Here is a 22,725-nt window from a genome sequence, read left to right as displayed (position 1 = left end):
TCGTACTCACTTTCACATATTTTATTTATCTCTTCGATTCAAGTTCAAGTTCGTTCTGTTCAAGTTCTTCGTCAATCTCTTGGTTAGTTTATTATGTTTCTCCATCTCTTCTATTATCTTTTCATCTCTTAGTTAAGTTTTGACTAAATTAACATCTCGATCCTTTAAACTTCTTTCATACCACTTACATCCATTAAGTTATTTAATTGTAACTTTTAGGCCCCGAATAACTTAAATTTTTAAGATCTAAAATCTCCCAACATGTTACAATTAATTAACATAAAGGACCTAAATGGTACGAAAAAAACTTAAAACCAATTTATTATATTTAAATAACTTAAAGGACCTCTGAAGTGATTTAACCTTAATTTTTATATTTAATCAACCATTTGAAAACTCCTTTTTATGACTATAAGAAAAATCTTATCACCATTGAAATAAATGTCATAAGAAAAACAAAACAATTATCTTGGGTGTCTTGATTTTGTGTTTGTAGACTAATAGGATTATATATAAAACTTTTGGATGATATGAAACTTTTGGTAAAAGTCTTTGGAATCAAAATATGAATTTTCTTAATTGTATTATCAACCCAAATCAAAACTGGTTATTTTGGTTCGACTCTATTTTGAAAAATAGTAAAAATTAAACTAAAAAGAACCGATGTAGATTTCATCGGTTCAGATATTTTTTGATTGAAAATTGGTCGAAATCGAGTTGTTACATCCCTAATTTAGACGATAGTGTGTGCATTAGTTTCAGACTTTTCACCATAAATAATACATTCCTTCCATAATTAATAGAAGAGAAGTGTTACGAACATTCTTTTGTTGGAAAAGGAGTGTCATATACACTCTTTCTCTAACAATCTCTTTAACGTCCACTCTTGACGAGGAAATCATTTTTGGCGTGGGACGCACATATTAGAATCTTTCCTCGCCCTTTAAAGATACAACCATACAATGGAAGACACTACTTCCATGAACCTTTCCACTATTCAGCTATATATTTCCTTCTTGTTTATGTCCAACAAAATAATAATACTTAATAGTTTAACAAGTGAACATTGCCAACAAACTTCAATTATCCAATCAACTTTAATTTAAGGCTGTGTGCTTGCGTGCATGTGTGTAGCTCTTTAGACTTTAGAGTTCCTCCAATATCAACCTTCTATTATATGTTTATCTAATGATACAAAGTTTAGTTCTAGTTACTACTCAGACCCGTCCCTTAACAAGTGCAGGGTGAATAAGGAGCTGAACCTCAAAATTTTGAAATCTCAAGTTTTTTTTTTTTTTTTTTATATGAGGAACAAAAGTGTTTGTTATATAGCAGGACCGTCCATACGAAACTGGAGGCTCGACTCTCATAATAAAAATACGTCTATAATAAATAAAACGCACAATTTTTTAAAAGATTAATCTTCTATTTAAATTGAAAATAACACTTGTATAATGATTATTAGCCACTGAAATCAAAATTAGCAATTATTTTTACTAAAGACGTGTTTTTTAACTTAGAAATAGAAACATGAAACATGATTTTTGACTTAGAAATTGAAACATGAAACATGTTTATTTTTCTTTTTTGAGTGGGGGTGGAGATATTGAGCAATAATTTTTTTCTTGAGGCCCAACTCGATTGAGCTCTTTGCACTCCCCAAGAATAGCCTTGTTATATAGTGTGAACGATAAAATTAAAATACATGTATTCAAATAATAACTTAGATGCAAACAAACGCTGCAGTTGCAAATGTCTCCATATCTATAATCCTTTATATATATATATATATATATATATATATATATATATATATATATATACAAAAAAGTTAGACATGAGTAGAAGGCAAGTGAGTAATAAGATGCACCGCCAAGCCTTTTTGAATTGCAAAGATAATCCTTGTAAATACAACATTCATTGATCTAGGAGACATAATGTTGCTATGCATGACTCTTTGAAATTTATGTAAAAGGTCAACGATCTTTAGTGCGATGAAGCCAAAAGTGTCAAACACAAATGATAAAAACATGTTGATTGTTTGAACTCGATTTCTCATGTTTGGCCAACATAAAAGCTCTAGTCTCCAATCTCCCAAGTGATGAAACCATAGTCAAATTCACACATGTATATTTTCCTCCTACCCACCCGTACACAATAATATCTATTGGCCTAAGGGTCGATCTTTCATCAAGTTGGTCAGACAAGAAGTTCACAGGCGCCTCCTTCTTCACAAATACTCATGCCAACATGAATATATCAAAAAGGACATCCCTAACAAAGTTATGCATGTATTTGAAGCAAATAAAGTTCTTACAATGAACTACATGCCCTCGAAAAGTATCTAGACACGCCTTATGGCAAACAGGGCACATCTCATCAATAAAAAGTAATGGAATCATTAAGCGATATCGAAGAATAGTGTGGTACTCTACGTGTGACATATGTTGATCTAACCCATCAATTGAGATAGCTAGAAGAAAATCCTGAGCATGTTCTTCTTGCCAACACCCAAGAACTACTTTCTGTCTTGTGGTCATATCAAACTTCACTTCCATATCTTGATCAATTTTACTAAAAAAGCATTCACCAAAACATGTTGTGCTTTAGGAGGGACGAAGTCCTTACTACTAAAACTACTTTAGTGACAATCTAGAATCGCACCACAAAGACCATCCATGACATTGTCTAAATCAGAGTTCATACCACTCATCTCACTTTCTCTTAAAATATGATATTGTCACGTCCAAGATTAGGCCCTAGAAGCCACAAAAGCATACGAGAAAGCCTCTACTGCCGAGTACAGACCCAAACCATCAACCTTAATACGTAAGGAATCCAACCTCCATTAAAATCCCTAAAAAAAAAAAAAAACAAACACACCAACCATAATATCTATATTTCGTTAAGATAAATGTATTTTTGGTCCCTATAAATATAGGGACCTTTCCTTTTAATTCTCTTAAATTTTTGTCACAAATATATGAAGAACATAAAAAAAAAATCAATGGTCAAAAAGTAAAACACGTGGAGGTTTGCTGCATCGAACTTGGAACATGCCTGTCTGGTTTTTGAACAACGACAATATTGGCTATTATTTTTTAACAGAATATTTGACTATTGGTAGACCATGTATTATGTGTACTATAGTTTTTCTCTCTTTGACTATTGATCATGCAGATTCAAATATGGGTACGTATGACTATGGACTTTGACTTCCCTATCATATATACCCTTCAAATGCTTTCAATAACGGTGGATTCAGTAGAAATGGATTTCATAGCTTTGTGCTGAGAAAGTCGATGGAAAGTAGATTACTGTAATTTTTTTAAGATAGATATTTTGGATATTATTTTTCAAGTTTATATGAAAACACAATTTATATTGATAATTCATTGAATAACTAATGTATTTGATATGTAATATAGATGAAATATCAATAATTCTAAAAAATCAAATGTTATTTATAATTAAGATCGAAAGAAATATTTTTCAATGTAAAAATTGCAACACTTTTAATGTAAAAATCATCTCTTTTGATTTCATGTCCTTCAAACTAAAAATAACTTCATTTTCTAACCATTTACATCATTCAACATATAATTTTCTCTTTATTTTTTTTCCTAATGGGTAGAATGGATATTTGGATGTCTAAATCAAAGTGCATGAACGATGAATTTGATGTAATTACTGTATTGGTATTTTTGCTTCTAAAATTTTTATGTGATAAGCTATAACTTGTAGCTTTTGCCGATCATGTACACCATTTGATTTACCATTATCAAACACAGCCTTAATTTTATTTTATTTTATTTTTATAATGATGCACTTGGTTTATTTGTAGTAACCTCAAGAACATCACTGATATCCAACCAATTACACATCTTTGCATTGGCTTGGAGATATCAATTTCAACTTTTGTTTTTCAAGTCATGTGGGTAGTGGAAAAGTCTACTCCACATGTGCTTCTTGAAAGAAAAAAAACCATGGACCATCGATCATATAATTAAAAGAAAATACATTTTAGTTGAGATGGAAAACATAAGAACTGGTTGATCAGATCGCAGTACAATCATTTGGCAAACTTACCGATTCTCGATTTAACAAGTTGAACCATTTGTTTAAGTCCAATTTGTAAAACAATTTTATATACCACTTCAGATAAACTCTAATTCTAAGTCAAGAAATTTATCATTACAAGAACCAAATCATTTCTCAATTATAACTCCGCAACTAGTAATATTTATGTTTATTTAATCTCTTGTTCATATACACAATAGGAGAAAACACACGGAAAATAAGTACAACAAAAAAAAAAGAGAAAATTAGAAAGCAAAATAAATGTAATTACACTTTGTTTGTGTGACCAAAGAACAAAAGTAAAAGGAAAAAACAATAACAAAGGACAACCCATGAAAGCAACATTAATTTTACCTGACATTTTAGGCCCCCTAAATCATGTGCTTGAATTACATCATTATTTGTCCATCCCATTCACAAACATCTTTTTCTTATCACTTTGTCTTCTTGATGCAAACAATTTACCTTTCAAAACTTTAACTTATACAAGCAACACCTAATTTTCCATATCACAAGGCAAACCATAGAAACTAAAAAAATAAAATATAGACCCCACCAATTTGCAAAACTAGTACAATTTAAAATAGATAACGTAAAGAAGTCCTAGCTCAATTGACAAATGCCAAAATTGTAAAGTTGGACGTCTTGACCCGAGTTCGAACCCGGGACCTTACAGTTACCACTTCATCTAAGACAAAAAAAAAAATATAGATAACAACTATTTTTTTTTTTTTTGCAAATTAGTAAAATTACTTACCACAAGCCTAATTGAAAATTTACAATGGAATTTACTTATAACCTACTAACTACGAAATTTCGAACTAGAATTCAAGTCATGGTCGATATGGGTGGAAGGTCTAATCATCTGAGCCATTGTCAACCGCGATTGGTTACTTCTTCTTACTCTTATCTCTATTGTTGGAGAAGATTGAACCAAAACCAAAAAGGTTTGAATAAGGAACATTCAAAACAGGACTAACCCTAACATTATTAGCATAAGCTCCACCATGACACCTCTTTATTGGAGCCTTTTGATGATTGTTTGAACCAAAGGAATTAGAGGACCTTGTAATGGAAGAATTTTTCTTTGAATTTTGCTTAACATTAGAACCTTCCTTTGATAGCATCCTCTTAACACTTGTTGATGAACCTGTTGAATTGCTTTTAGAAAGAAGTGGCAAAGGACATAAACTTCTACCATATCCACTTCCACAACTACTACTTCTCTTGAACCCCCAAAATGACTTAGAATTTGAACTATGCTTCTCATCCACTTCATCAATATTATTCAACTCTTTCACATCTTTTGTGATCATTTTCTTGGAAGAATTTTTGCTTCCATTTGCATAAAGTGGTGGTAATGCAAAATTTTGAGGGGGTGTAGGTTGAATTGTTGGTTGCTTCAAAGGAACATTTATTTTCTTCTTCTTGAGCTCAGTTGGAAGAATAATACCATGTGAAAAAAGCTCATCAGCTGAAGATGATTCAAGCTCTGAAGTTTCATTGACACAAAAATCAAAATCAATGCTTGAATTCATATTAGATGAATTTGATCTTAAAGGGTGTTTTTCAATTGGTATTACACCTTGTTGAGAGAAATCATGTGAAAATGAAATTCTAGGACTCATTGTAATTTCAACAACCATTTCATTCAACTAAAAAAGAGATTAAGAAATTGAAAATGAACAATAGAGGGTTTAAAAAGCAAAACTCAAAAGTTGGTAGCCAAAAAGTGAGTCAATTTAGTTTATTCAAATTTATAATCAAAGGTGAAATAAAGAGTTGGAAGAAAAATTTGAAAGGGATGATGAGATTGAGAGAAAAAGATTATGGCATATGGAGAAAGTTTCAAAGGTTGGTTTGGAAATGAATATAGTGAGTGCTTTTGGAGAAGTTTGAAAGTTGGTTTGTTTGGGGAGGTTGGCAGTGAGATATGTGTTTAAATTGTGAAGACTTATTCAATAACCAAACCAGTAGTTAAGAAAAATCAAATTGACTACCAAGACATACATATATATATATATATATATATATATATATATATATATATATATATATAATTACTAAGAATGAAATATAAAAATCGCACCAATTCCCAAGAATAGAATATGTAGAAAAAACAATGAAATGTTTGTAACTTATTTGACTTGGGATGAAATGAAATTAGACAGTGTCACCAATAGTTTGACTATTTGAACATCATTAGGGATGCCAAATATGTTTATATTTGTCCTTTTTTTTCCTCTTATCGTCTACAATTTACATGTATTTCAAAAATACACAAAAAAATACATTATCTTTGACATCATATTTTGATATCTAGAAAATCATTCTTCCACGTTTTGTTTGGTAAACCAAAAGTATCATCCGTATAATATTATATATACTACTCTTGAATTAATTGAAATTCATTTATTAGGTTAATCCCTCCCAACAAACGTTTCTCCGTGCGCATCGGCTAGAGATCGAACCCTAAATCAAATAATTAAGGAATTTAAATATTTATCATTTATGTCATACTATGTTGGTCACGTTTATATATGTTGTGTTGATTATTTGTTATGTTAGTTGGTTAGAAGAACAATTGTCCTTCTTTATGAATATACAATCTTGTTGAGTAAGTTGAGAATACTTTTTCAAAACTAGAGTATCATATGACACTTTTTTTTTTTTTGGTAAGTATCATAAGACACATTTGTTAATTCTTAAAAAAAAAGACGAATTTGTTAAAATCATTAAATTCAAATACATCCAATTAAATGAATTGCAAGTATTGCTATTTGGTATGAATGAGTCATGGCGATAGAAACAAGGCTCTAACTCCTCCAACAGTTTTTTTTTTTTTTTGAGAGAACCAACAGTTTTGTTTTATTAATATTAAATTAAAACTGTATTACATACCTTATTCAAATATATCTAATTCTTTGTCTGCAACATGATTTTGAATTTTTAAATCATTGAATGTTCAACTCATTATGAATGATATTGAACACAACACTCTTAATATAAATCATTAGACAATTATTTATTTAAGTATCTCCCATTTGATAATGTAACTTATTTTAACGTACAAAATATCACTAGTGTAACATCTCGAACTACTTGTAAAATTGTGGACTCTCCCACAATATAACAATAAATAAATTAAGGGTCATGTTAACCGGTGCCCTCAGAAGCACCGGTTAAAGAACCTAAAAAAAAAAAAATTAAAATAAAAATAACATTTTTTTTTATATTTTTGAGGAGTTGACAATACAAATTTTTATGCAATACTTAATACATTTGCTTTCTTAACAAGTGCCTCGAAGGCACGACTAACATTATCCATAAATTAAAGAAAACTCAGATGCATAAAACTTTACAAATGTAGAGAACAAATCGATTGCACTCAATCAAACATGTCATACAAATGAATAATTAAGTACTTGTCTCACTCAAACTATCATCAAATTTCTATAGATATATGTCCACAATAATATAAATTGATGCTCTATTGAGATATCTTGAGAATCTCGCCTTCATGTTGTGATTTGATAACAGAGGAATAATCTGAAATATTCTTAGATATGAAACATGTAACCTTATACTAGAATCTTTTGGATTTTCCCATTAGGCGTAGCAAGTCAGTCTTGTTGGATTTTAGACCCAATCCTAGATCTAGATGACCAAAGATGTTAGTCGTATGAAATGAGGTTTTTTTTCTTCCTATCCTTCTCACCTGGTTCAGATTATGAAATAAGAAATATTGTAGGGTGTTTTTAACGTGTTATAGAGCACGCGGGAAGCCAAGAGGATGGAGAAAGAAAATCCCCTATGGAATTGATCTTCGATTTCGGTTAGCTTTGGGAAGCTATTTTACCCCCTTAATTTCTTAAAAACCACACCCATCTAAAAGTTTATTTCAGATTGGATATTTTTTTTAGGTTTACTTATTTAGAAGATAAAAAAAAAATGTATTTTTTTCCAAGTTAACACATGTAGTGATGAGAAAAGAAGTTCCGTGTTTTGATAATTGTCTATTGATCCAATGAAGTGCTCCATTCACGCAAAGTGAAAAAATTATGTATGAAAATCGATAATGTCAAACTAAAATCAAGATGCAAACAGAAAATTCATCACGTTATTATTGGCATATCCATTGTAAATTGTTATAAGTGTGCGGTTGTAACAAAAAATTAATACTATTGTACATAATAGTTATAATAGTTAACCGGGTTTGAATCTTAGTCGACTTTACTTACCTCTAGTTTCGATTATGAATACCTCTTTCTATTGAGAACTAAAGGGTTTACACAAAAATAAGTAGTAATAATAATTGAGTAGATGGAAATAATTAGGAAACATAAAGACACTGAAAATCATACTACAAATTAAATTACATATATAGTGGAGCATTGTGCTGGAAAATAGATGTTCATTGTGAGATCTATATCAGTTCCTATTTCCAAGTCAATCTCCCAACCATACCGGGTCCATTATGTTAGAGACTAAAACAAAAAAAACACCTCATTCTTGTCTACTCTTTCTCTTTCATTGCTGATCAGGATATTGGTTAAGAAAATTAAAAGTTAAAATCTTAAATTAAAAATGATTTTATTTAAAAAAAATTGATTACAAAATTTCTAATACAATATCTACGGCATTTACTTTCTTAACCGGTATCTCTGATTGGCATTTCCTTAAATTTATAAAATAGGTTTCACTTCAATGTCAAGGGCAGTTGCCATGTGAAGAAAAACTACAAATAGAAAAGCCAATGACATTTAGTTATCATGTGCTAGAATCATGGACCAATCATACACAGGTGGACCCCATCCTCAGATCTTTTACTGTCCCTTCCCTGCTTCTTCCCATACATCTACACACTGATAAGCACATTATAAATGGTGAGAGATAGGTGCCATTTAATTTGAGAAAGTAGAGTTCTTTTCCATCATGGGAAAGTTGATCATATCCATTAGATTAAATGAGGAATATATTTCTATCATACTCTCTCAACCACTAGATTATTTTTTTATATTATCTTTCACATGGGTGTGTGGGGACATGAGAGTGTGAAAGATAGTATAAAAAAATAATCTGGTTGAGAGAGTATGATAAGAATATGTTCCTCATTTAATCTAATGGAGATGATCAACTTTCCCATGGTGGGAAAGAACTCTCCTTTCCCAAATTAAATGGCACCTGAGAGATATTGTTTGACACACAAAAATCAGACACCATATATATACCATGAAGGAATATCAAATAAGACCAATGATATAATTATCAAACTATTTTTATGAAGCATATTAATCATTGGTTGATTCCCATTATTATAAATATAAATTGTGCAACAATAAATTGAAAGTAACACATAAATAATTAGAAGGTATAATAATTAAAATATGGAACTAGTATTAAATTCAAAAACTGAAAATAACAATTATTTTGAGACATTATTTTATTCATATGAAAGTTATTATGGGATGTGGGAGTAGTATATTGCTGTACTTGTTATTTAGGTTTTTTTTTAGAGATGCATTTTGGAATTGTTTAGACACAAATAATAAGCAAAAATGGTTGGTACGAGTAAAATCTCTGATACCAATCTGAAAGCTCTAATTGTCTTGTGTCATGGGAAGATGAATTTGGAAGGAAAGAAAGTGGGACCTTATAACAGATTGGCAATCATGCATCAGTTGCATAATTAATCAATGGTTTGGAATTTTATTCTGCAGTGTGTTCAAAGTTATTCAATTTTTTTTTTTTTTTGGTAGAAAAGTTATTCAATTTAAACTATTGGATAGATGTATGTAAAAGAATTATTTTATATATTAAAGAGTCATTCAGTCAAAAAAAAAAATAACAATAATGAAAGAAGAATCATTTTTTTTTTTTTAACTGAATGACTATTTAATTTTATTAAGAAAAATGCTAACAAAAACGTAAGAGCCGTATGATAGATATGAAGTCAAACTTTACATAGTGATGATTTATTTAATTTATGAGAAACTTTGTTAGTTTGTCTCTTAACATTCTCTAAATTGAAAATAGAGTGGAAAGATATAATATGACTAGATATTGAGAAAATATCTTGTACTTCTTTAACATAGTCTAACGTTAGCGATACTAATTTGCCATTTGATTCAAAAGTAATAGGATACAACAAATTGTTTATAATTGAATTAAGAGCAACTATACAAATGAGCTCAACATTATAGCTTCAATCAAAATCTTAAGACATTGGGTTCGTAAACACTTTCATTTATATGTTGATCAATATCAACTATTTCATCTAAGACAGAACAGCATGATAAATATGAAGTCAAACATTACGTAGAAATGCTTTATCTAGACTTTGAGAAATGCTTGCCATTTAACATTTTTCAAAATTAAAATAGAGTAGAAGGATGGAATATATCTACATTTTGAGAGAATATCGTCTAATTAATTAACATAGTTTAGCATATAGGGATACTTTTCATGAGCATTTTATTATTTGATTCAGAAATAACATGATACAAAGAATCGTTTAATTGTATCATACTGAACCACACAAATGAGTTGAACATCACATCTTCAACCAAAGTCATAAGACATTGAATAAAATGCTTTGGATTGCCTGCTACCAAAGCATATAGTGGGACATGGTTTCTGAAAACAAGAGTGTGTGATGTCTGATAGAATATTTAGTACCTTACACGTAAGGCATGATGGAAATTCTAGCTAATTGGGGAACATCAATGCATGAACGAGTTATGTACTTGATTTAAAGGTATTGAGGATAGGCTCAAAAGGATAAGAAAAAGGGTTATATATATATATATATATATATATATATATGGGATATTTTGACTCCAAGAGTAAGTTTAATAACTTACTTCAAATCTTGACATTTAATTCCAATTTTAATTAATGACTTAGATTAATTGATATGGTAGACTTTAATTCAATTTTGTATTATAGTCAACACTTATTACCACAAAATAATAAATATCTATTAATCGATTGATTTTTTCCTTCTCCCATTACATTTTTTGGTTTCATGCTAAAAGAATTTTTTGAGGGTTAAGAGCAAAACTTAAAATCCTTTCCTTAAAATAAAAATTTCAAGATTCACTCATTCTATTCCTTACAAAAAAAGAAAAAAAATTCACTCATTCTATATTTTTCGGAGCCTCACAAAGAAAAAACAGTGTTTGATGGCACTCTCATGTGGCTTTGTTTTCGTTTGAAAATATTAACATTACCAACACTCACGAAGACATTTCATAGTTAACATCATCATTCAACATTCTTGTCCAAAAAAAAAAAATCATCATTCAATATTAAAATGTAAATTACTTAGTAATCCACCCAGCAGATTTTGGCTATCAAATAGAATGAGTAAATCTTGATATTTTTATTTCAAGGAAAGGATTTTAAGTTTTGCTGTTGACCTTTCCTCATAAAAAAAAATTAATTGTTGTTAGCCTTCGAAAATTCTTTTAGCATGAAAACAAAAAAAAACAATGGGTGAAGAAAAACAAAATCAATCAATTAAAAGACATTTATTGTTTTCTTATTTTGTGATGATAAGTGTTGACTACAATAGAAAATGGAATTAAAGCATACCATATCATTTAATTTAAGCCATTAATCAAAATTGAAATTAAAGGTTAAGATTTGAAGTAAGCTATTACACTTGCTCTTGGAGTCAAAATATCCTCCCTCATATATATATATATATATTTTAGAAAAAAAAAAGGTTTTATATAAAGGGTTTTGCTAGAAGCCACTCATGAAGGTGTCTTTTAGCAAACCACACCTTAAGGTGTGATTTTCACCTTTTAGTCATAACTTTACACCTTCATAAAAATTAGTTGGTGTCTTTTAATAAATACTTATAGAATAACTTGATAAAAGAAATATTTTCTAGCAAAACTCTTATATGAATTATAAAAAAAAGCATCCTCTTATAGTTTATATGGTCATAGTCTCGACAGCTTAGTATGGTTTTTTTGTGGCAAAGTATTGATGATTTTTTTTTTCCTTAGATCTAGATTGATAGATTTGATATTTTGGAACATACAGATGAAGATTTTTGGTTGCAAGTGTAGAGAAGGCTATGAGATTCTTCTTTTAAAAATAAGTTTAAATTAAGCGAGACACAACTCATGTAAATTCAGAGAGAACCACCCAATTTTGTTTTATATGAAATTATATAGGTATAACGTACTAAATACTAATTATGAAATTCTAGGCTATAACTCTAGTTACAATGTATTCGAGTGAAAAGTTTGGTCATCTTATAAGATCGATTTTTTTTCTTTCTCAATGACAAATGTATAAAAATCTATTAAGACAACTAAGTAGATTCAATTGATAAAAATTTAGTTTAGATCACATAAATACTTGAGTTTGAATCTCGTTGTTCATGATGTGAAGACCTTGTCAACGTAAAAGAAAAAAAAATCTTGATAATATATATGTATCTTTGTTAGAGTTCTTTAAACTAAGACTTTCCTTAACTCTAATGATCCTTCTAGGATCAAACTTGCCTAAATTGTTGTATCTTCGACATAATCCATATCAACTATGACAACATCGATTTCAACTTGAACCTTAAATTAATTTTGTTTTTAGTTATATCATTTTTCCTAAAATTATTTCATTTCTTAATTTTCATTATGCATTCGTAACTTGCTCTTTCACAAAAAAAGTTGATAAATTGTTTTATGCGCAAAAAAAATAAAAAAATAAAAATTTAAATATATGAACTGAGAAAAAAAAGGAAAGAATTACATGAATTTACCAAGACGCTATAGCTAGTAATATGAAATGAGCATAGGTTGCTAAGCAAGTAAATGAAATGAGCATATGAATCATAATAATGTTGAAATATTCATGGATCACATCAATATGATAAATTGAAAAGTTAACACTTGAGGTGATAATTCAATGGTAAGAATTTAGTTTTATAATTTTAATATATAAAGTTCAAATACATTTAGAGTCAGTTGTAAAAATGATCAATATACCACTTTAATCAATAAAAAAAAATATAACTCGAAATTTTAACTCACACAAGTCAATTGGAACATTTTTTTTCCTGCCTCATGCACAAGCTCAGGTTGTGGCACAAGGACATGCTCAGGTTGTGTCTCGCGAGAGGGTCTACCTTTGTCGGCTTTGTGTTGCCTCTAGTACTCATGTCTAGTTGAGGAAATCATGGACATCTTATTCCTCCTAACGTGGTTTACATGAGCATTCATATGATGAAGAACACATTTCAGATTCTTAAATTTGAACAATACCTAAAAAACACAAATCAACTAATAAAGATTTGAACAAATGTATAATAACATCTTGTGTAGTAGTTGAATACATTTAAAATGTGATGACTTTGATTAACTTAAGATGAAAATGACACAAAATCGTGGTATTCAAGTTTTGGGAGGTTTTTCCTTAAAAAAAAAAAATTAAATTGGGGGAGATTTTTGTGTGATGTGTGTTATTCCCAGAATAGGCTTAGACGTACCTTGGGCCTTTATATTTAGTTTGAACATCATGTAATGCATCTTTTTTTTCTTCATCTGGAAAATGCTATCTTCACCACAAAATTTTGCCAGCCACACCCTCAAATTCTTAAAAGAATTATAAGCTCTGAAGCCCCGATACTTCAAAATGGATGTACCGTATCCCCTGCGTATCCTGCACCGATACCTGCCTGATACTTCCTGATACGTATCCGGAGAGTATCCAAATATTAAATTTTATTTTTAAAAAAAATAATTATCCGATACATCCCGATACGCACGGATACTTGTGTTTTTTATATTATTTTGATTTCTGTTTTTTTTTTGGTGTAAAAAATAAGAATAAAAACATTATATTACTATAATATATATACATTTTCTTTATCTTTCTTTGGTGCCAGTACGACCCACACCACACCACACAACCAATTGCATCTTTCCCTTACTAAGAAATTAGGGTTTCAACTTTTTCTTCCAAAGTGGTCACCACCCACTTTGGCCACCGTCGAACTATCCAAAAGCTTGCTTTAAAGCTTCTTGTGCAACCTTGTTCTTCCTCCTGTTGTGAGAGAAATTTGAGTACTTTCTCTTTTATCCATTCTTTAAAAAGAAACAAAATGGATCCAAAAAGGGTAGAAGATTTGGTTTATGTGCATATTAATCTTCGACTATTGTCAAGGAAAGAAGATGGATATAAGAAAGGACAATCAAGAATGTGGGACATTAATGGAGATGCGCATGAACCGCTTGATGGTGTTGGAATTGAGTTAGCAGAGTTGTCTTTGGATGAACCGGATTTGGAAGTTGATTTGTATCTTGATGATGGGAATGGAGGAGAGGAGATGTAAATGTTAGTTACTTGTTAGTGTTAACTCTTAGTACTGATGTGTTCTTTTTTTTGGATATAGTGATTCTTTTTTGGATCGATATAGTATAGCACTAACAAGTTCCTTTTGGATATAGTGTAGCATTGATGTATAGCACTGATGGTGCTCTTTTTGGTATATATTGTGTATGTAATTAACTAATGATCACTCTCTTAATCGTCAATATTATTTATATTTATATTAATGTGCTACGAGCCTGGTTTCTTGTGTTTGTTAAAATACTTGCATATTAAAAAATGGTTATAATTATATTGTACATTTAATTATATAATTTTTTTATTAACGTATCCCAGCCGTATCGTATCTTGATTTTTGAAATTTTTTCGTATCGGTGCAGTATCGTATCCGTATCGTATCTCGTATCCGGGCTTCACAGATTATAAGTATCCTAATATTTTAAAAGGACGAAACTTAAGTGCATTTATTTATGTGCTTTTTGTATAGTTATTAACTAAATAAACCATGATTTACTCAAATTCATATTTTTCTCAAAGTTTATTATAACAAAAAAAAGTATTTTTAGTTTAGAATCATACGAAAAGTATCTAAAAAAGTATATTTAATAACGGAGGGAGTAAGAGATTTGGACATTTTAAACAAGTGGTCATGAGTTCAATCTCCGACCACTACACATGTAAAAAAAAAATTGGAGAGAAAAGTTTATCTTTTTTTTTTTTTTTAGGGAAAACAAGTTTATCTTGTGTGCTCCACAAATTCCATAACAAAGATTACTGAGGTCTGTGTATGTGTTGAATCAGAAAAAATTAAGAAAGACGTGGCTATTCGTTTTTTGTTGTTGTGTAAATTGGGCATCCTCTAGTCGAGTATAACCACAGCAGATGTCACCATCGCATTCTCAAGGTTGGATTTATACTTAGTATGACCGCAATCTTTACCATATCATCTAAATGCTCTTCGGTGGACAGGTGATTGTAAGTTTCGGTTGAAATAAATAAATATTAAAAAAAAAAAAAACCCAAGGATAAAGAAATAATTGCAAGTCCCCATATTATGACTTGTCCTCTCTTTCTCCTCTCCACTTCACTCTATCCAACTTCTCTTGAAACAAACACAAACATACATGATACACGTGGTTTTATCATAATCTTTCTACTTCACTTTGTTCTGTGTTGCAGTGAACAAGACACAAATGTGTTCCAAATTTTAAGGTACATCTCTTGTTTCTTCATGTAACTAACTATCTAGGAACTTAATTTAGTGTGTTTAAATTGTTATCATAATCTTTTCTTTGTTAGTTAACTGTTATAAATTTTTGTTCTCATTTCTCTACCATACTCTAATTTCCTTAAAGATATTGTGTTTTTTTTTAAACATTTATTTTTTAAGTTAAGTTGACAAAATGCAATGTGTCTGTATCGTGTCTGGTGTTTGTGTTCATAGTATTTTATATTTTTGTTACTTTCAATGTATCTGTTGTGTGAGTGTGTCTTTCTTGAATAGTGCAGTGTTGTCAATTGCAGTTTGTTCAAATTCCGTTACGCTACAGAACTATATAGCATCACTATAGTTGCTAATTGACAATATTTTTTATTGCGAATAATTGCAGTTTGTTTACATTTTGCTGCAATATAACTGTATAACGCCAAAATAGCCGATAGGACCGTTCATGGTTCGGTTCAGGAAGGAAATCAAACTAAATTGAACCTTTACAACAGTTTGGTGAAACTTAACCGAACTGTTAGTGGTTTATCTCGAACAGAAACCGGTGTAAAGGTTCGGTACACCATTTATGTGGTTTGGAACAAAACTGGAACTACTTGACAAAAAATTGAAGTGTACATTTTTGAACTGAACTGATTCTATGTGAGCCGAATTGTACCAAATTGTCATTATTAATTTGATATTTAAGACTTGTTAAGAGTTTTATGTTAGATGTCATATGGTCTGAAAAATGTGTTTTTAAGTGGCTGGTAGTCTTCAGTCCTCACGTTACAAACCAGTTTTGTGAGGGTTGAGTTAGGTCCATTTCAAAATTTCAAGAGAATTGTTGGAAAAATGAAAACCGAGCCAAATTGAATACTGCGATTGAAAAAAAACCAAAAACCAAACTGAATTGTTAGACCGAATCATACTGGACCAAACTGGTCTGGTTCAGTTCGTGGACTATCACTCATAGTTCAATTTTTTGGTGTTTTTTGTTTTTGTTTTTTGAACAGGCCTAATAAACTATGTGACAAATAATTAATGTTGATTCTTTATCTAAATGCTTGTCTCATAGAGTGAGTGGATAATGTGAAGTAATTCTTCTTAACTCAATACTTGCAGATTCAATCTCGTGAATCTGATGGCTCACCTTATGAAGACTCTCCATGAACAAGTCTTCTTAAACATTTCATGTTTCTATGACAGCCCCAAGTTGCTTAAACATAAATCATGTTCTTATGTTCCAAAAGTTGCCAAATTTCAGAAATATAATGGTGCCCTATTGGCTATGCAAGGTTATTTTACTTTACTTATGTTTTTTTTTGGGTTAATAATCATTTTGGTCCCTGAATGTGTATGGTGCAGTCATTATAGTCCTTGAATGTATTGAAATTGCCAACACATCCCCAAGTGCCTCTCACATATTCAGGAACTATAATGATTTTTTTACCTCTTTTTATTCTTTATCTGTTCTCTATTTTTGTATTTTAATTGATGTTATTTTTGATAGGAAACGGAGAGTTAGCAAGTCATGTTGTGAACTCATTCAACCATAAGGTAATATAGTTTATAGCCTTTTTTGTGCTACAGTCTTATGTTCTGATATTTTATCTTTGTATGATTTAGGGCTTTATAATTAATGCAATAATACTTGGTTTTCCATTTTCTGAAATCCAACATAATAAAGATGCGTGTTAAGGGTTGATTTCTTTGCTCCGATAAGTGAGAACACGGAAGATGGGAATGAGAGGGCGTAGAAAGAACGAAAATGCATCATGTATGGATATTAGGCACATACTCTATCTGTCATCATGGATTTCTCTTTAGTGCCTTATAGTATACAATTGTTTCAGGAGGATATGAAAGAAATCTGTCATCTTTGTCGCATTTCTTAGCATCTTAGGTTCCTTGTTTATGATATTTTACCTTTTAGGATAGGAAGAAATATTGTTGTCACTCTCACTTGGATGCATACACTTTCTTTTCTTACACAAGATCATCATACCTTGTCTTGAGATTTAATTAAATTATGAAGGGCTAGGGTGATAAAGATGTAACTCTTGGCCTCAGTGCTGTCAAATAGCCACGCCATAGCATAACTGAATTTAACAAACCGCTATTATTCTGCGACACAAGATTTAGTAGAAAGTAATGTCAACTAACAGCTATAGCACTACAGCGTACTGGAATATGAAGAAACCGGTATTTTCGGCGATTTGCCATTGATAACACAACCCTGGGGTCATATCAGCTTTGATACAAAGACTATACCTAATGCGCACCCTTGTCTGCAAGGCCTTTGGACTTGGTCATGATGTGTGGCAAAAGCACAGGTCAACATACCTTGTGCTGAAACATTATTAATCATGTGCGAATTGCATTAACCATTTAAAAGTTGTTGAATTTAGGTTTCCTAAATTGATGCCCAAATAATAATTTTGTATAGTATAATCAGTAAGAATATATGTTATCGCAATGATCGTCGTTGTCGGCTGAACATAGTTGATGTATTCTTAATGAAATGATGTGTTATTAGCTGCATATTTTTGTTCTGGCTCTAAATATTTCGGTTTTACTGTTAGATTTACATTGATAATGGAGGAGAGTTGAATGGTATTCCTCATATACAAACTCTTAGAGAATTTCCTAGGGAGGAGCTATTTGGAAAAGTCGTCATGGTTAGATTTGATTCTAACATATTACTCAAGCAAGAGTGTAACCAGAAGAATCAATCAGATTTCAATGCACTGTTTACGATTAAATATTTACATGAAGCCGGAGCAAAGGTCATCCTGGTCAGTGATTGGAAAACAAATACTTCAGAACTTCGCACAAAATCGGTTGCAGGTACATTCTTAAAGGCTTTCTTGAAATTAACAAGTTGTTTGAGCTTTCATATTAAATAAGTGAATATCTCTATGCTATAGATTTATTATCGGAAATTCTTCAAATACAAGTTGTTCCACTGCAAGGCGTTTCTTGTAAAAAGTTATCAGAGATTACAGGCCTCAAGAAAGAGAATATCTTTCTCCTTGAGAATCTTTATAATATCAAAGACGAAGTTGCTAACTGTTTGAAGTATGCTAGAGAATTATCTTCAGGAGTTGATATCTTTGTCAACGACTCCTTCTCCAACTCTCATAAAGTTCTAGCATCAACTGTTGGTGTTACTCGAATCTGCTATGCTTGTGTTGCTGGTTTTCACTTCGAGGAGAAGCTTCGTCTCATGAAGAATTTAGCAGAAGCCAACAAGAAACCGTATGTAGCAATTGTATGCCTCTTCTGCTATAGCATTGATTACAACTATCAGAAAAAAATCTTTAAGATATCTGCAAGTTCTCGTATCGATACAGTTATTCACCATTTGTTTCTCATAAATTCAGATTGGAGGTGGTAATCTCGCCAAGAAAGCAGCTTCCTTTCGGTTTTTAGCCTCCAGATGTCAGGGTTTTGTTTTTGTTGGAATGATGTCATTTCAAATAATGAATGCATTAGGAGTACCAGTTCCTATTGATTTGGTGGTCCGTAAGGCATTTAGCGAAGCTCAAGACATAGTGAGACTTGCTCGCGATAACAATGTTACAATATTGTATCCAAAAGATTTTTTGTGCAGGAATAAAACTGATCCAAAACAATTGCATGTTTTTCCTTCTCGTGGACTTTTGGATGGTGAGATTTTCTTCAAATTCATAAATGCTTCAATCAACTTGAGCCGATAATAAAATTTGATCGATTTTTAACTTTGATCTAGGTTGGATGCCTGTTGACCTTGGACCTGCAACATTGGATGAAATAGGTTCCATGCTTACCATTTGTAAGGTACTGTAGTAATTTATTTATAAGGTGTGTTATTTTGATGGAAAAATTTGATTATAAATTTAGACGGCAAGAGTTCGAATACGTGGTTAATTAAGTTTGGTGATTGGTTAATGAATATAACAATGTGTTGCAACACATTAACTATCATTTGAATACAATTAACCGATATTTTAAACGTCATTAACCACACATTTGAACTGCTTCAACCATCTAAATGGTTGTCAAATTCGTATCGAGATTTTACTTTGAATTTGTGCATGTAGCCAATGTCGTATCGAAATTTGAACAGATTATTGTTTTGTAATGTGTTGTTCAGTACAAAGTCAATGTGTTGTCAAATAGTGGCTATAGCCGCTATAGCACTAGCGTACCAGAATTTGAACACTGATATTTGTAATTGATTCATAGTAATATTTTCATTTTAAGATAATGGTTTATCCTTCCATTTCACAAAGTCAAAAGGAACCATCTAACTTTATTCTTTGAATCAATTACAGAAAATAATTTGGATTGGTCCGGTGAAATTCGCTGATCGAAGTGAACACACAAATGGAGCATCTAAATTGGCAAAAGTTCTTGTTAAATTAAGCCAAGGAAACTGTGAAACAACTGTCGTTGGGACTACAGCATGTCAACTTGTGAGACAAGAAACAAGTTCATTGTCTACTATAAATATGGTAGAGAATGCTTCGGTAGTATGGGAATTTCTCAAAGGAAGAAAGCTCCCTGGTGTTTTGGCTCTTGATAGAGTATGTTTATATTACTATTCTACTCCATATTTCTCGATAATGATTCAATATGTTATGAAAACATCACTGTTGTCAAATAGCGGCCATAGCGACGCTACAGCTCTATGGCATAGCAGAATTCGAGCAAATCCCTACTTTCTGCGATACACTTTTTAGTACGAAACTTTGTCAAATTGCAGATATAGCGGCGATATACAATGCAGCGTAGCGAAATTTTAACAAACCGTTATATTTCGATATCTGTGACTGACAACACCGGAAATCTTGAATTTTGCGTAAACTATCCTGCATGCTTCCTGTGCTTGAACTGTATAATTTATGCCAGTAGAATTTTCGTAGATGGCCAACTTTTTTGGTAAATTGTTGATGTTGGTATTTTAGTTAATTGTGCTGATGTATTCAATCTTATGGTAGTCATATTTTGCAGGCATACCCTTTTAAAATCAACTGGAACAACGTTTACTCTGACGCAACTCAATCTCTTGTGGTTGATATTGGAAGTGGTACTTTTGTTTTCTACATAAAATGTTTTTTTTTTGAGTATATATAATAATGTTTATTATGTGCACATCTCATAATTCTGAAACACTACATGACAGGCAATGGACTTTTTCTCCTTGAAATGGCAAAAAGGAGGAAAGATTTGAACTTTCTTGGTTTGGAGATGAATGAAAAGGTTCCTTACTTGTTACATCGCCTGCCTTGTTCCTAGCCATTTTTGCTGCAATCTTCACTTATCTATATTTGTTTACGTTAACCATTAGTATCTTTTTCAGCTTGTTTTGCGCTGTCTGGATTCGATTCAACAGTTTGACATAAAGAATGGGTAATGTTGTTGTTCATACTTCAAATTTCATTATTTTGTTTAGCTTTCTAAGATTTGCTTTCTTGATTTATCTATTTCAGGCACTTCATTGCTACTAATGCAACATCAACATTTCGTTCAATCGTTTCTTCTTACCCTGGAGAGTTGGTTCTTGTATCAATACAGGTCAAGCCTAAAATTTATTACATTTTGACTTTTGTCATTCTCATCTCTGTCATTTGTGCTGCCATGTATACGTCTCGGTTGATGTCATTGCCACCATTGCACGAGTAGTATGCAGCATCTTAGTCCTGTGATAGAGCTGCATCAAATCTATTCAACAGAAATTAAATTTTATTGAAGAAACTTCCTAATCTTTAGCTTTGTATTAATGAAATACAAGAACTGAGACAAAAACATAATGCAAAAGCCTCTATTAAATATTGAGTAGTCTCTATTTATTCTCTTAGTTGCCTATTTGTTAACATCAACCACTTATTCAACCTTACTTATTCATTGTGATAAACAAACTTTTCGTGTAATTATTTTCCATTCTCCATCATTTACCAAAGCCTAATCTTCATTTTGCCTTTATTTTTGTGCAGTGTCCAAATCCTGATTTCAATAAACCAGAACATAGATGGAGAATGTTGCAGCGATCTTTAATTGAAGCAGTGGTGGATCTTCTTGCATCTGGTGGAAAGGTAAATAGACTCTAAAGAAGTTCTTCACTTTTGAGGAATATAGTTGCTCGTCACATTTGAGGAATATAGTTGTTTTCAGAAGTGTTGTCAAATAGCAGTTATAGCGGCTCTATAGCGCTATAACATAGCGGAATTGAATAAATTGCTATTGTTCTGTGATACACTATTTAGTACAAAGTATTGTTAAATACCAGTATTTGAAAAGCAACTAGTTTCTGCTATTTCAATTGACAACACTGGTTTTTGGTATTGCATTCATTCTGTCGCTCGTTGTTTAGTGATACTTTGCTGTGTCGAGCGATGACTTACTCGAATTTGTATTCTTTAAATAGTTTTCAGTTTAAGGATAATGAGCTTAATTAGATTCTCAACATTGAACAGGTCTTTTTGCAATCCGATGTCGAAGAGGTAGCAATAAGAATGAAAGAACAATTTTTAAGATATTGCAAGGGTAAGCTTGTTTTGGAGAATGGCCAAACTGATTGGCTTGATGAAAACCCATTTGGAATTAGGTCAGATTGGGAAAAACATGTTTTAGAGCGTGGGGCACCTATGTACCGAATGATGTTTTCTAAGTTGTCTGAAATAAGTGAAGTTTCATGTTCAAATGATGTAGTTCAAAAAGTTGTTTAATTCATCAACCGTTCAAAGGTTTACTTCAAGTTTGTTCATGAACCAATCAAATTGAACTATACATAGCTCCAGTTCAGCTAATTAATTTAACAAGCTCAATTTCCAGCTTAAGTTTAGATCATTTTGTTCATGAATCAAGTTCAAAAAAAAAAAAATGTCAGATCGAGGTCTGAACTAACTGAGTTGGATCGATTCATTGTCAGTCTTAGGGTTATTGATATTTTTTTTTTGCAGAATCTCATAGTCAATCCATGCCAAGTTGACATAGACATGTAGTTGTGTTGTAGGTAACATTAGCTGGTTCACTTTTTTTTATGAACTTTGAAGACATGGATTAGTTAATTCATCTGAAGAAGTATTCATCCAGCTAGCATTGGAGAGCTG

At 31.2% G+C, this 22,725-nt stretch overlaps 2 protein-coding genes across 3 annotated transcripts; one reads left to right on the top strand and one right to left on the bottom strand.

The window, feature by feature from the left end:
• Positions 1 to 4,527: 4,527 nt before the first annotated feature.
• On the bottom strand, positions 4,528 to 6,062 carry LOC25495635 (uncharacterized). The gene has a single exon (XM_013595861.3). It carries the CDS (start codon positions 5,724 to 5,726, stop codon positions 4,971 to 4,973), a length of 756 nt encoding a protein of 251 aa, XP_013451315.1. The 5' UTR covers positions 5,727 to 6,062; the 3' UTR covers positions 4,528 to 4,970.
• A 9,401-nt stretch (positions 6,063 to 15,463) lies between these two features.
• On the top strand, positions 15,464 to 22,452 carry LOC25495634 (phosphoglycerate kinase). 2 transcript variants are annotated; one of them, XM_013595860.3, is made up of 14 exons: positions 15,464 to 15,636; positions 16,754 to 16,926; positions 17,142 to 17,188; positions 18,214 to 18,478; positions 18,559 to 18,902; positions 19,015 to 19,300; positions 19,383 to 19,450; positions 19,948 to 20,199; positions 20,627 to 20,702; positions 20,799 to 20,875; positions 20,976 to 21,025; positions 21,106 to 21,190; positions 21,610 to 21,708; positions 22,090 to 22,452. In XM_013595860.3, the coding sequence occupies exons 1-14, from the start codon at positions 15,479 to 15,481 to the stop codon at positions 22,339 to 22,341; spliced, it is 2,232 nt and encodes a 743-aa protein (XP_013451314.2). In that variant the 5' UTR covers positions 15,464 to 15,478; the 3' UTR covers positions 22,342 to 22,452. The 2 variants fall into 2 exon arrangements, with proteins under 2 accessions (XP_013451314.2, XP_039682754.1); XM_039826820.1 differs by lacking the exon at positions 15,464 to 15,636 and adding an exon at positions 15,897 to 16,291.
• Positions 22,453 to 22,725: the final 273 nt, after the last annotated feature.

The sequence above is a fragment of the Medicago truncatula genome, chromosome 6, assembly GCF_003473485.1.
Source record: "Medicago truncatula cultivar Jemalong A17 chromosome 6, MtrunA17r5.0-ANR, whole genome shotgun sequence".
NCBI lineage: Eukaryota > Viridiplantae > Streptophyta > Magnoliopsida > Fabales > Fabaceae > Medicago > Medicago truncatula.
Note: the sequence above shows the minus strand (reverse complement) of the source record. Positions and strands in the feature narration are given on the sequence as shown.

Excerpts from the sequence above, each read along its gene's own strand:
- LOC25495635 (XM_013595861.3), bottom strand. The coding sequence starts at position 5,726 with ATGGTTGTTGAAATTACAATGAGTCCTAGAATTTCATTTTCACATGAT.
- LOC25495634 (XM_013595860.3), top strand. The coding sequence starts at position 15,479 with ATGACTTGTCCTCTCTTTCTCCTCTCCACTTCACTCTATCCAACTTCT. Across the intron at positions 19,301-19,382 it reads TTCTCGTGGACTTTTGGATG|GTTGGATGCCTGTTGACCTT; the intron begins GTGAGATTTTCT and ends ACTTTGATCTAG. Across the intron at positions 19,451-19,947 it reads CCATGCTTACCATTTGTAAG|AAAATAATTTGGATTGGTCC; the intron begins GTACTGTAGTAA and ends AATCAATTACAG.